At 43.5% G+C, this 12223-nt stretch overlaps 1 protein-coding gene across 1 annotated transcript in view; it reads right to left on the bottom strand.

The window, feature by feature from the left end:
- Positions 1-12223, bottom strand: part of Tex14 (testis expressed 14) — an 82761-nt gene that overhangs the window by 50307 nt on the left and 20231 nt on the right. The window contains exons 4-8 of the mRNA XM_013013092.1: positions 11608-11748; positions 10319-10497; positions 4778-4929; positions 1099-1289; positions 587-737 (exon numbers count right to left, since the gene is read on the bottom strand). Of these exons, the coding sequence (XP_012868546.1) occupies positions 587-737; positions 1099-1289; positions 4778-4929; positions 10319-10497; positions 11608-11748 (814 nt within the window). The remainder of the gene's footprint in view (positions 1-586; positions 738-1098; positions 1290-4777; positions 4930-10318; positions 10498-11607; positions 11749-12223) is intronic.

The raw sequence follows: 12223 nt of genomic DNA, 5'->3' as shown, positions 1-12223 counted from the left end.
TCAAGCCGTAGGACTGGCAAAAAAAAAAAAAGTCTCATGTATTTTCCTGCCTAATCTGGCTTTGAACCACAATTCTCAGATCTCTGCCTCCTGAGTAGCTAGGACTACAGGGGTGAGCCACTGGTGCCTGGCTTCAAATTCTTAAGAATAACTGTGTTATGTCACGCACAGATGGTTCATACCTGCGATTACACAGAAGGCTGAAACCCAGAAGATCAAAGTTTGAAGCCAGCCTACGGCAAAAAGTCTGTGATACTCCATCTCCAATTAACAAGCAAAATGCTGGATTAGAGGTGTACCTCAGGTGGCAGAGTACCAGTCATAAGCAAAACAGCTTGAGTGAGAGTGCTAGCCCTGAGTTCAAGACCCTGGTATATATAACATGCAAACACATGCACGCGCACATGCGCATGCGCGCATGCATACACAGACAATTATAGCTAGAAACAAACTCATTGTTATTACTTAGTTCTGAATTTAGTCCAAGTGTTTATAGAACTCATTTAACTTGGAGGAAATTACTAGCTTCAGCTCAAAACACATTGATATCAAAGTGGTGTACTTCATTTGTGAGTTAACAGCATACCTGTCTCCTTTAGCTCTTTGATTTCAAAAACTGGGGTCTCTTTTCGATGTTCTGAAATTAGTCCTAGATACTCATTGACATTAGGCTGGGGTTCATATCTCTGTATCCTGGGACTCTTAGTTGGTGGAGTCCTCTGGGCTCCAATGAACTCCTATAACATTGGAAATACTGTCAAGGACATATTTATAGTCATCTGAATGTCATAGTGTTCCAAAACTTATCTATATGGCAAATAAACTCCCTCCTATGTTTATTGCACAGACTGACTGTAGTCCTAAGCAGCTTATTTCTTGTTATTCCAGCAATACTAGCTGCCATTCATGGAATCTTCACTGTGCCTACAGTGAACCTCTCAGCTCTTCTCAACAACCCACTGCCTTCACCAAGCAACCTTTTCTCAGCAACAGTGAAAGAGTATAATAAAGTGAAGATTTCCAAACCTTCTATAACTTGGTACCCACTTTCCTGACAAGAATAAGAAGAAATAAAGTCCCAACAACTTCAGGGCTTGCCTTTAAGTCATTCTTCAGAATATACCGGATGTCCTGAAGGTTCAGAGTTCGGTCTTTCTGCTTGACTTGGATGCCTGACTTAACAATATCATAGTAAGGTTTTGGAAGCCTGACATCAGCTTTTAAATAATTTCCCAAGACTATGGCTTCTTTAATAGCCAAGCCGTCTAAGCCATCCCAGGGTATGTTGTCTGTAAGGAAAAGGTCAGAGGAAAGAATATGATAAACATTTGCTGAAGTTGTATAAATGTAGTCAAGTCATTCAACTTCTTTTTTTTCTGTAGAAAACTACCTGAAGCTGGGCACCAGTGGCTCATGCCTGTGATCCTAGTTACTCAGGAGGCTGAGATTCGAGGATCATGGTTCAAAGACAGCCTGGGGGGGTGGGGAGGGAGATGGGAAGGGATGGGAAGGGGAAACAAAGGAGGCAACAATGCTTGATAAGAAATGTACTCATTACCTTGCTCATATAATTGTAACTCCTCTGTATGGTATTTTCACAATTAAAAAATTAAAAAAAAAAAGCCAGCCCAGGCAGGAAAGTCTGTGAAACTTTTTTTTTTAATTTAAAAAAAAATTTTTTTGGGGGGTCCGGTCGTGGGGCCTGAACTCTGGGCCTGGGCACTGTACCTCAGCTCTTCAGCTCAAGGCTAGTGCTCTACCACTTGAGCCACAGAGCCATTTCCAGCTTTTTTCTTTTTGCTAATGTGGTGCTGAGGAATCGAACCCAGGGCCTCAGACATGCAAGGCAAACGCTCTACCACTGAGCTACCTTCCCAGCCCTCTGTGAGACTCTTATCTCCAATTAACCACCAGAAAACCAGAAGTGGTACTGTACTGTGGCTCAAGTGGCAGAGGCTTGCCTTGAGCTGAAGAGTTCAGGGACAGCACCCAGGCCCAGAGTTCAAGCCCCATTACTGATGAAAGAACGGAAGGAAGGAAGGAAGGAAGGAAGGAAAGAAGGAAGGAAGGAAGGAAGGAAGGGACTACCTGAAAGTTTATTCACAAGCAAGTAACCTGCTAGAGTCAGAAAATAGTAGTGTATGAATCACAGTGGGCCCTCCATTGGCAGACGTGACAAACCTGGGCTACGACATTAGGAGGGGTAGCCATTGTATTTATTCATCTTATGGGAGGAATGGTTTCTCCTCTGAAACTGCAAACACCACTAAAGGTAGTTGACTGTTGTTACTCCCTAATTGAATATACTTTTATTTTGAGTGTGTGTGTGTGCTTATACATGTGGTACTGAAGTTTAAACTAAGGGTCTTAGATTTAGTAGGCCAGGCACGATACCACTTTAGCCATGCCACCAGCCTTTTAGCTTTTGTTATTTTTTGTTGTTGTTCGTGGGACCTGAACTCTGGGCCTGGGCGCTGGCGCTGTCCTTCAGCTCTTCAGCTCAAGGCTAGTACTCTACCACTTGAGCCACAGCACCACTTCCAGCTTTTTCTGTTTATGTGGTGCTGAGGAATCAAACACAGGGCCTCATGCATGCAAGGCAAGTACTCTACCACTACACCACTTTCCAGCCCCTTGTTATTTTTTTAATAGGATCTCATGTTTATGTTAAGGCCATTCTGGATTGCAATCTTATTTATGTTTCTGGATCAATTTGAATGACTAAACCCACTTTTTTTACTGGTTGAGAAAAGGTCCCATCTTTTTTATTGGAATGGTCTCAAACCATGATCTTCCATATCTTCACCTCCCAAGTAGCTAGGATTAAAAGGTGAGACACCAGGCCCAACTTGTGTTTCTCTCTGAAGGAGTTCTTCTGTCTTCAGTTATGTGAAGACAGTTACTCCCATCACATCCTATAAATTTGAAAAGGCTTTTATTTCTTTCAGGTCACACAGCTTACATACCTACTAGCTCCTATATTAAATTCCTATTTGTTTCTCTGAGGCAAATCATCTCTTTAAAGGGCATTCCAGGGGGATTCTTAAATACTGACTCCAATATGTAGTTTAAAAACTTTGCTTGGGGCCTGGGAATGTGGCTTAGTGGTAAAGTGCTTGCTTAATTAGCATGTATGAAGCCCTGGGTTCAATTCCTCAGTAATACATACACAGGAAAAGTCACAAGTGGCACAATGCCTCAAGTGGCAGAGTACCAGCCTTGAGCAAAAGCAGTTCAGGGACAGCACCTAGGCCCTGAGTTCAAACTCCAGGACTGCCTAAAAAAACAGCAACAACAAAAAAAAAAACCCACTTTGCTTGGGATGCTAGGGGTATGGCTCGGTAATAGAATTTTTTTCCAGTCCTGGGGCTTAAACTCAAGGCTGGGTACTGTCCCTGAGCTTCATTTTGCTCAAGGCTAGCACTCTGCCACTTGAGCCACAGTTCCATTTCTGACTTTTTGGTGGTTAGTTGAGGTAAGAGTGTCACAGAGCCGGCCGCTGGTGGCTCACGCCTGTAATCCTAGCTACTCAGGAGGCTGAGATCTGAGGATAATGGTTCAAAGCCAGCTTGTGCAGGAAAGTCCGTGAGTCTCTTATCTCCAATAAACCACTAGAAAACCGCTTGAAGTGGCACTGTGGCTCAAGTGGTAGAGGGCTTGCCTTGAGCTGAAGGATAGCGCCCAAGCCCAGAGTTCAAGCCCCATGACCGAAAAAATAAAAAAAAGAAGAAGAAGAAAAAGAGTGTTACAGATTTTCCTGCCAATGCCACCTTCAAATTGTAATCCTCAGCTGTGAGACTACTGAGTAGCTAGAATTACAGGCATACACCACTAGTGCCCAGGCTCCATCTTTTTTTTTTTTGCCGGTTGTGGGGCCCGAACTCTGGGCCTGAGTAGTGTCCCTAGCACTCTACCACTTCAGCCACAGTGCAACTTCCAGCTTTTTTTGCTTATGTGGTACTGAGGAATTAAACACAGGGCCTTATGCATGCAAGGCAAGCACTCTACCACTAAGCCACCTCCCCAGCCCAGGGCACCATCTTATATAAGATATATTTAACATCTTTTCTGAAACCTTTAAAAGTTTCCTTGAAGAAACTATTTTCAAAGTCATGTACTTTTTTTTTTCTTTTTGCTGGTCATAGGGTTTGAACTCATAGGCTGGCTAGTATCCTTGAGTTCTTTTTGCTCAAGACTAGTTCTCCAACACTTTGAGCCACAGCACCACTTTGTTTTATGGTGGTTAATTGGAGATAAGAGTTTTACGGGGAAGTGGCACTGTAGCTCTAGTTGTAGAGAGCTTGCCTTGAGCTGAAGAGCTCAGAGACAATGTCCAGGCTCAGAGTTCAAGTACTACAACCCACACACACACAAAAATAGTTTAGCTGGGTGCCGATGGCTCACGCCTGTAATTCTAGCTACTCAGGAGGTTAAGATTTGAGGATCATGGTTCAAAGCCAGCCCGGGCAGGAAAGTCCAGGAGACTCTTATCTCCAATTAACCATCAGAAAACCAGAAGTGGCACTGTGGCTCAGGGGGTAGAGTGCTCCCCTTGAGCTGAAGCACTAAGGGACAGTGCCTAGGCCCAGAGTTCAAGCGCCCCCCCCAACAACAAAAAAAAAAACCAAGATTCACATATTTTCCTGCCCCAACTGGCTCTGAACCATGATCCTCAGATCTCAGCCTCCTGAGTTCAAGCCCCAAGACTAGCACAAAAAGAGAGAGAGAGAGAGAGAGTAAGAGACTGTTGTCAACTGTTAATGTGCTCCTTGATCACCTGTTAAAATTTCTTGTATGATCATGGAATAGCTGTAGATGTCAGACTTTATGGTGGCTGCCTTTTGTAAGATCACTTCCGGTGCGGCCCAGTTGTAGAGTTGGGTTGGAAGGGGTATTCGAGTCAGGTCCCTATACACACCATTGTCCTGTCTATAGAAGGAAATACATAAGACAGAATCATATCTGCAATCACCACACACTACATTTAGATATTTGCCTGAGAAGATTGGCAATCTCTTTGAACTTCTGGAAACATAGCTAGACAATGAGCTAACTCATGCTGCCTCAGAGCTGTTCCAATACCTTACCATTCCTGTTTACTGGCCCTGTCTACTCTTCATTTAGTCACTTTCTCCTAACAAGCCCACTAAAGTTACAAGGCCTTCCTTTGTTTATCTTGGCATGCTCTGCCCATAGATGCTAGCCTGACTGGCTGCTTCCACTGATGAGGTATTAGTTTGAAAGCCACTTCCTCAAAGAACCCTTCCCTGATCACCTACTCAAAAGCAGCCCTGTATGGGCTGGGAATATGGCTTAGTGTTAGAGTGCTTGCCTCCTAGCATGCATGAAGCCCTGGTTTGGATTCCTAAGTACCATATAAACAGAAAAAGCCAGAAGTGGCGCTGTGGTTCAAGTGGTAGAATGCTAGCCTTGAGCACAGAAAGGCTCAAGAACAGTGCCCAGGCCCTGAGTTCAAGCAACAGGATTAGAAAAAAAAATCACTACATCCCAAGTTTACACTATGGGTGTGAGGCTTGTTTATGAATACTGGTTCAGGACTTCCTCCAAGTCCCATTTGCTATATCAAAGCCACTTTGTTCTTCTCTAATATCTTTTGATTGCTTCTTTTCTGATAGCCTGCCCTCTTGGGAACAAGTCCTCTCAGTTCAATACAAAGGTTCACTGATTTGTATGAATAACTCATCTTTCCAACCAGACAAGCTAAATCAGAGCTTCCTTGGCCAATGAGTCCTCAGAGTGAGGCCAGTACCAACTTCTACCCACAACTGTCATGATAATCAAATGAGATCATGGATATGGAAATGCTTAGCGAGCCACAAAGTACTCCACCAAGGGGCTGGGAATGTGGCTCAGTGGTAGAGCGTTTGCCTTGCATGCATGAGGCCCTGGGTTCAATTCCTCAGCACCACATAAGCAGAAAAAGCTGAAAGTGGTGCTGTGGCTCAAGTGGTAGAGCACTAGCCTTGAGCTGAAGAGCTGAGGGACTGCATTCAGACTCAGAGTTCAGGCCCCACAACCACCACCAATAACAACAAAATAAAGTACTCCACCGAGTAAGGAGTTCATACGGACATTATGTAGGCATTCAATAAAGACTTGGTGATTGGCTGGCTGATCATGAAGAATTGTTTTTGGCTGGGTGCTGGTGGCTTACACCTGTAATCCTAGCTACTCAGGAAGTTGAGATCTGGGAGTCTCATTTTGAAACCATCCTGGGCGGGACAATTATTATCTCCAATAAATTCCCAAAAAGCTGGAAGTGGAGCTGTGTGATTCAAGGGTAGAGCACTGGCCTTGGTCAAAAAAGCTAAGAAACAGCACCTAGGCCCTCAGTTTCAAGCCCTAGTTCCAGAAGAAAAAAAATTGGAAAAATAAGAAACAATAAGTTCTTTACTAGTCTAGCATAAGGATAGATTTTAGAGGGCGATGGGCATCTCAGAGAAAACTTTTCAAATGTTTCTTTTAGCTGAACTTTTGATAATTATCAGTGAGTTCAAGATATCATAAATTTGTAAAATCTGGGCTGGGAAGATAGCTCAGTGGAAGAGTGCTTGTCTTGCATGCATGAGGCCCTGGGTTCAATTCCTCAGCACCACATAAGCTGAAAAAACTGGAAGTGGTGCTGTGGCTCAAGTAGTATAGTATTAGCCTTGAGCTGAAGAGCGGAGGGACAGCACCCAGGCCCAGAGTTCAGGCCTCATGACCAACAACAACAAAAAAAAATTAGAAAATCTACTACTAGATAATCATGTGTGCCTGATATAGTATGGATATACATGCATACTTAATATATATTTATATGTTTAATGTGTAAATTTGGTATGTACATTATATGTTTATATATTAAATTAATTAGTGTCACATAAAAGATAGTTGATTTCTTTTGGGCAGTTCTGGGGATCAAACCCAGTGCCAGTGCTATATATATCCTCAGATCCCAGAATAGGCAATGGAGTATTTTATCGTCAGAGTTATAAATACAAATAGTTTATATTCTGAGACACTAACATGCTTGGCTCTTCAATTTGGAAGACATTTCGACAATGAAACATTCCATTTCAGGCCTCCCATGCTTGTTCAAGGAATAATAATTCCTCTGACAAGGAATAAGGACTTGAACTCAGGGCCTTACACTTGCCTGGCTTGCACTCTACCATTTGACCAGTTGACTTTTTTCTGATTATTTTGAAGATAGAATCTCACAGACTTTTCTGCCCAGGCTGGCTCCGAGGTCTCAGCCTCTTGAGTAGCTAAGTTACAGTCACAAGCCACCAATGCCCAGCAACAAGTCACTTCTTCTATTTCTTCTCACTTTCTCTTTCTTTTTCTATTAAAGATAGCTGGTGAGGTTGAAGGCATGACTCAGGTATTAGGGTGCCTGTCAGTGAGCGAAAGCATGTAATACCAAGTTCAAGTCCCAGTCACAGACAAAAATAAATAAAGACAGTTGGGAAAGGGTAGGAGTGGTAAAGAACTGAATCTAGTGTCCAGGACCACCAAAACAAACAAACAAAAATCTAGGGACATGAAACAAGCAGTAGAATGCCTGCCTAGCTCTGAGTTTAAAAGAAATAAAAACAGGACTGGGAAGGTGGCTCAGTGGTAGAGTGTTTGCTTTGCATGCATGAGGCACTGGGTTCGATCCCTCAGCACCACATAAGCAGAAAAAGCCAGAAGAGATGCTGTGGCTCAAGGGGTAGAATGCTAGCCTTAAGCTGAAGAGCTGAGAGACAGTGCCCAGGCCCAGAGTTCAGGCCCCATGACCAGCAAAAAATAAAAATAACAAATAAGTCATGTGGGATAAGGGAGACCCTTCTGGCTGTCACTGTAGAAGAGTTATTTTCAGGCCTTCAGCTTTGACACCATTAAAATTACATTTAGCTGCAGTTATATGACACAACTTGCAAGGTCAATTCTAGCTCTAAGGACTCCATTAACAAGAAGTTAGAATAAGAAAAACTGTTGTATCAATTTTAACCCAAGAAACAGAGTGCTACCCTTGATAATAACATTAAACAAACTATTATGTACAAGTGATACCAAAAATACTTGAAACTATTTTGGATTCTTAGATCATCAATTCTTTTTTTTCCATGCTGGTACTGAGGCCTGAACTCAGAGCCAGGGCACTGTCCCTTAGCTTTATTTTGTTCCAATCTGGCACTTAAGAGCCACTTCTCACCAACATTCCTTCTCAGGTCAACTTTGAACCAGTATTCTCTGATCTCAGCTAGAATTGAAGGCATGAGCCACTAGCACTGGGAAGATCATCAATTCTTGTAATGAACTTACAAAGAAAGGTACACTATCTGGCTATGATGGTGTATGCCTATAATTCCAGTAGTTGGGAAGCTGAGTCAGGAGGATCATGGAGTTCAACTCCAGCCTGGACTACCTAGTGAGACAATGTCAGAAAAGCAGGAAAGGGGAAAGAGGAAGGACTGTTAGAACTACACTGACTTGCTGATTGACACCTCTTCCTGAAATTCCATTCTGAGGTCAACAAGCCCAAATAAGAATCATTGCTTTTCTGCGATGCCCAGTGTGGACCTCATTGACCATAATTACCTCCCTTCCCCTCTTTTGGCTAGCTGTTGACCCTAGCTTTTCAGTGCATTTCACTTCTTTCCTTTCCATTTGGTTTCCTTGCTCCACCTGGTGGCTCCTAAGCTGATCTTCTTATATTCAACCTCTAGTCCATACAACCCCTGTGGCCTAGTTCTAGCCTCAGTGTGCCCCTAACCAACCAAATGGGTCACTTATCACCATCCCTTAACCTCTCTATGTTTCAGTTTCTCATTCATAAAAGGATAGGGTTGGCCTTAGGATGTAGTTCATGGAAGAGTGTTTGCCTAGCACTCATGAGAACCTGGATAGATCACTAGCATAGCAATCACTAAAACAAAAACAAAAAAGGACAGGGTTAGACCAGATTATCTCCAAAATTCCACCTCATGCAAAGATTCACATTTTTATGAAAGCAATAGCATAAGAAACTGATAGGCCTCTTTCTGAAGAACAGATGGTACTCTATCACTGACCAATCATTTATTCTATCAAAACTTCCTGAAAAGTCTTCAGTATTTATCAATAGCAACATTCAAAGCCCATAGTTTCCACTGTTCTAGAACACACAGCCAAAGTAGTTACCCCTGCTCTGGGAAATTTTTCAGTTTTTCCTTCATACAGATTCATGCAATCATGCATGGTGCTGGGGATTGAACCCTCCAGTGAGCAAGTGCTCTACCACTGAACTATATATACTCCCAACCCTTCCCAGAAAAGTTTTATTTAACTAGCACTGAGAAGGGACATGTCTGAAGTTTAGTAGCTTGAGTGGTGAGAGTGACCTGGCCTCTGCCCACTCTCATACAGAAAACTGCAATAACTCCAGGAATGCCCTTTCAACTCCCATATCTCTGTCCCTCCTACCCCTCTCTCTCCCTCCTGCACTTGCAGGAGCAAAGGGGATCTTGGTAACCTATAAATCACCATATTTCCTGGCCTTCCTATAGGTTGGTGATTGGGCTCTGGCCACTGAAAAGTGGCAATGGTAACAGGCCCACTTCAAACTGATCCCAAATTCCATTGTACATACTCTCTTGTTCCCAGGCTAGCAATTCAAAGAATTTAGTGAAGAATTGAGGCTTTGGGAGTAATGATAGACTGCAAGGTAAGAAATATACCTCAGCAAAAGCCGAGCACCGATGGCTCACGCCTGTAATCCTAACTACTCAGGAGGCTGACATCTGAGGATCACAGTTCAAAGCTAGCCCGGACAGAAAAGTCCGTGAGACTCTTATCTCCAATAAACCACTAGAAAACCAGAAATGGCTCTGTGGCTCAAGCGTTAGAGTGCTCACCTTGAGCTGAAGAGTGCAGGGACAGCGCCCAAGCCCAGAGTTCAAGCCCCATGACCGACAAAAAACAAAAGACACACACACACACACACTATACACACACACACACACACACACACACACACACACACACACACACACCTCAGCTATACTAGGTCACTGGAACTTTGGAGTGCATAGTTACAGCCTTTATACGCACTGTCTAATATGGGGCTTTACATGATATATGTTTGTTTGTTATAGTGTGAAATTGTCCTGAGCAGAAATAACTTCCCAAAGATTAGGCACATAGACAAAGCATTCAGTAAATCTCTTCCACTAGTGATGCAAAGTCCTACTCACCAATGAGGAGGGCTGCCACATTAGATTCTCTTTACAGCAAAGGTTCTCAAGGGAGATTCTCTTCAGGGGGAAGCCACATTAAAGACTGCACCCACCTTTCCATCATGTACTCCAAGTTGGTTAGCCTTGCTTCCCCTGTGGAGACTATATGGACAGCATAGGAGCTGAGAGAGCGGTGGACAAAGCCCCAGGAATGTAGGTATCTCAGGGCCTCTGCAATCTGGAGCAGTAAGTGCACAATCACTTCCATGTGCAGCAGTGGGAACTGGGACCTCTGCAAGTGCCAGAGACAAAGAGCAAAATTTCCTGATTGTGCAGGAATTCCATTTTACCAATAGGAAACTTAAAACTCAGTGAGGTTCAATAACTGGCTTGTAAGTCCCACCTATCCAGGACCCATGGATCCAAACCTGGGGAGAATATTTTCAAAGGCTGGTATGTGCAATAGGCTGAGTGTAACATAAAATGCCAAAAGATGTACCCCTCCTTCCACAAATAAACTTTCCTTGGCCTCTCCCTATCTAAAATCCATGTTTGTGGGAGAACTTGGAAACTTGGAAGTTCAAAGGACACCAATGAATAAAGAGAACAGCTGGGCGCTGATGGCTCACATCTGTAATCCTACCTACTCAGGGGGCTGAGATATGAGGATTACACTTCAAAACCAGCCTGGGCAGGAAAGTCTGTGAGACTCATCTCCAATAAACCACCAGAAAACCAGAAGTGGCGCTGTGGCTCAAGTGGTAGAGCACTTGCCTTGAGCTGAAGACCTGAGGGACAGTGCCCAGGCCCAGAGTTTAAGCCCCCTGTCTAACAAAAATAAACAAATTAATTAAAAATAAAGAGAACAAATCCATCCCTTCTGAGATCCTGCCTTAAAAAAAAAAGAGGGAGGGGGGGTTGGGAAGTTGGCTCAGTGGTAGAGCGCTTGCCTTGCATGCCTGAGGCCCTGGGTTTGATTCCTCAGCACCACATAAGCAAAAAGAAAAAAGCTGGAAGTGGTGCTGTGGCTCAAGTGGTAGAGCGCTAGCCTTGAGCTGAAGAGCTGAGGGACAGCACCCAGGCCCAGAGTTCAGGCCCCAAGACTGGACCCAAAAAAAAAATGTAAAATAAAAAAAAAAGAGGGAGGGAAGGAGAAAGGAAGAGAAGGAAGAAGAAACAATAATAGAGTCACGTAAGTTCTGAGCATTTGTGTATCAGCCTTTAGAGAAGACATTACATTGCCACTTAAATTAGGCCATGAAGTCAAAATAGATATTTATCTTAGATAGATATTTATCTTCCATGAGTGCACAAATAGGAAGTATGAATGGACATAGGAGGCCATGGGTGGGGGTGGGGATGGGGATGAGGAGGGGTGGCAGCTAGAGGGAAATCCATTTACTCGTTCATGGAGGACACTGAACAGTGTGCCAACAGTGACACGCTCATATACAAGGCGGATCTTCTCCAGGTCTTGGGACAAGCATACAGCCATCAGCTGTAGTAAATGAGGGTGTCGCAGCTTGCTGCAAAAGAAAAGAAGCTTCAGAATGGATAGGGAAACATAATAAAACCATAGGTGTTCTTCTACAACCTTTGAACACATTCTAAACAAATACCACTTGCACACAACATTTTTCTAAGAAAACAGAATGGATTAAAGACGGAGTTCTCTGTGGATAGAAGACTGGCCTCTCACTGATCAGACCCTGAGGGATTAGTCATCAGTGAAACAATGGCAATTCTGCTGAGAATACTGAATAAGACACTCGGCTATACTGTGATCCCAACTACTACTTGAAGAAATGCATTTTATAGAATTGTAACCTCTTTGTACAACTACTTAATATTAACAATTTTTTAAGAGCTGAGCACTGGGGGCTGGGAAGGTGTCTCAGTGGTAGAGCACTTGCCTTGCATGCTTGAGGCCCTGGGTTCGATTCCTCAGCACCACATAAGAAAAAAGAAAAAAGCCGGAAGTGGCACTGTGGCTCAAGTGGTAGAGTGCTAGCCTTGAG

This window comes from Dipodomys ordii, unplaced genomic scaffold, assembly GCF_000151885.1.
Source record: "Dipodomys ordii isolate 6190 unplaced genomic scaffold, Dord_2.0 Scaffold19, whole genome shotgun sequence".
Lineage (NCBI taxonomy): Eukaryota > Metazoa > Chordata > Mammalia > Rodentia > Heteromyidae > Dipodomys > Dipodomys ordii.
Note: the sequence above shows the minus strand (reverse complement) of the source record. Positions and strands in the feature narration are given on the sequence as shown.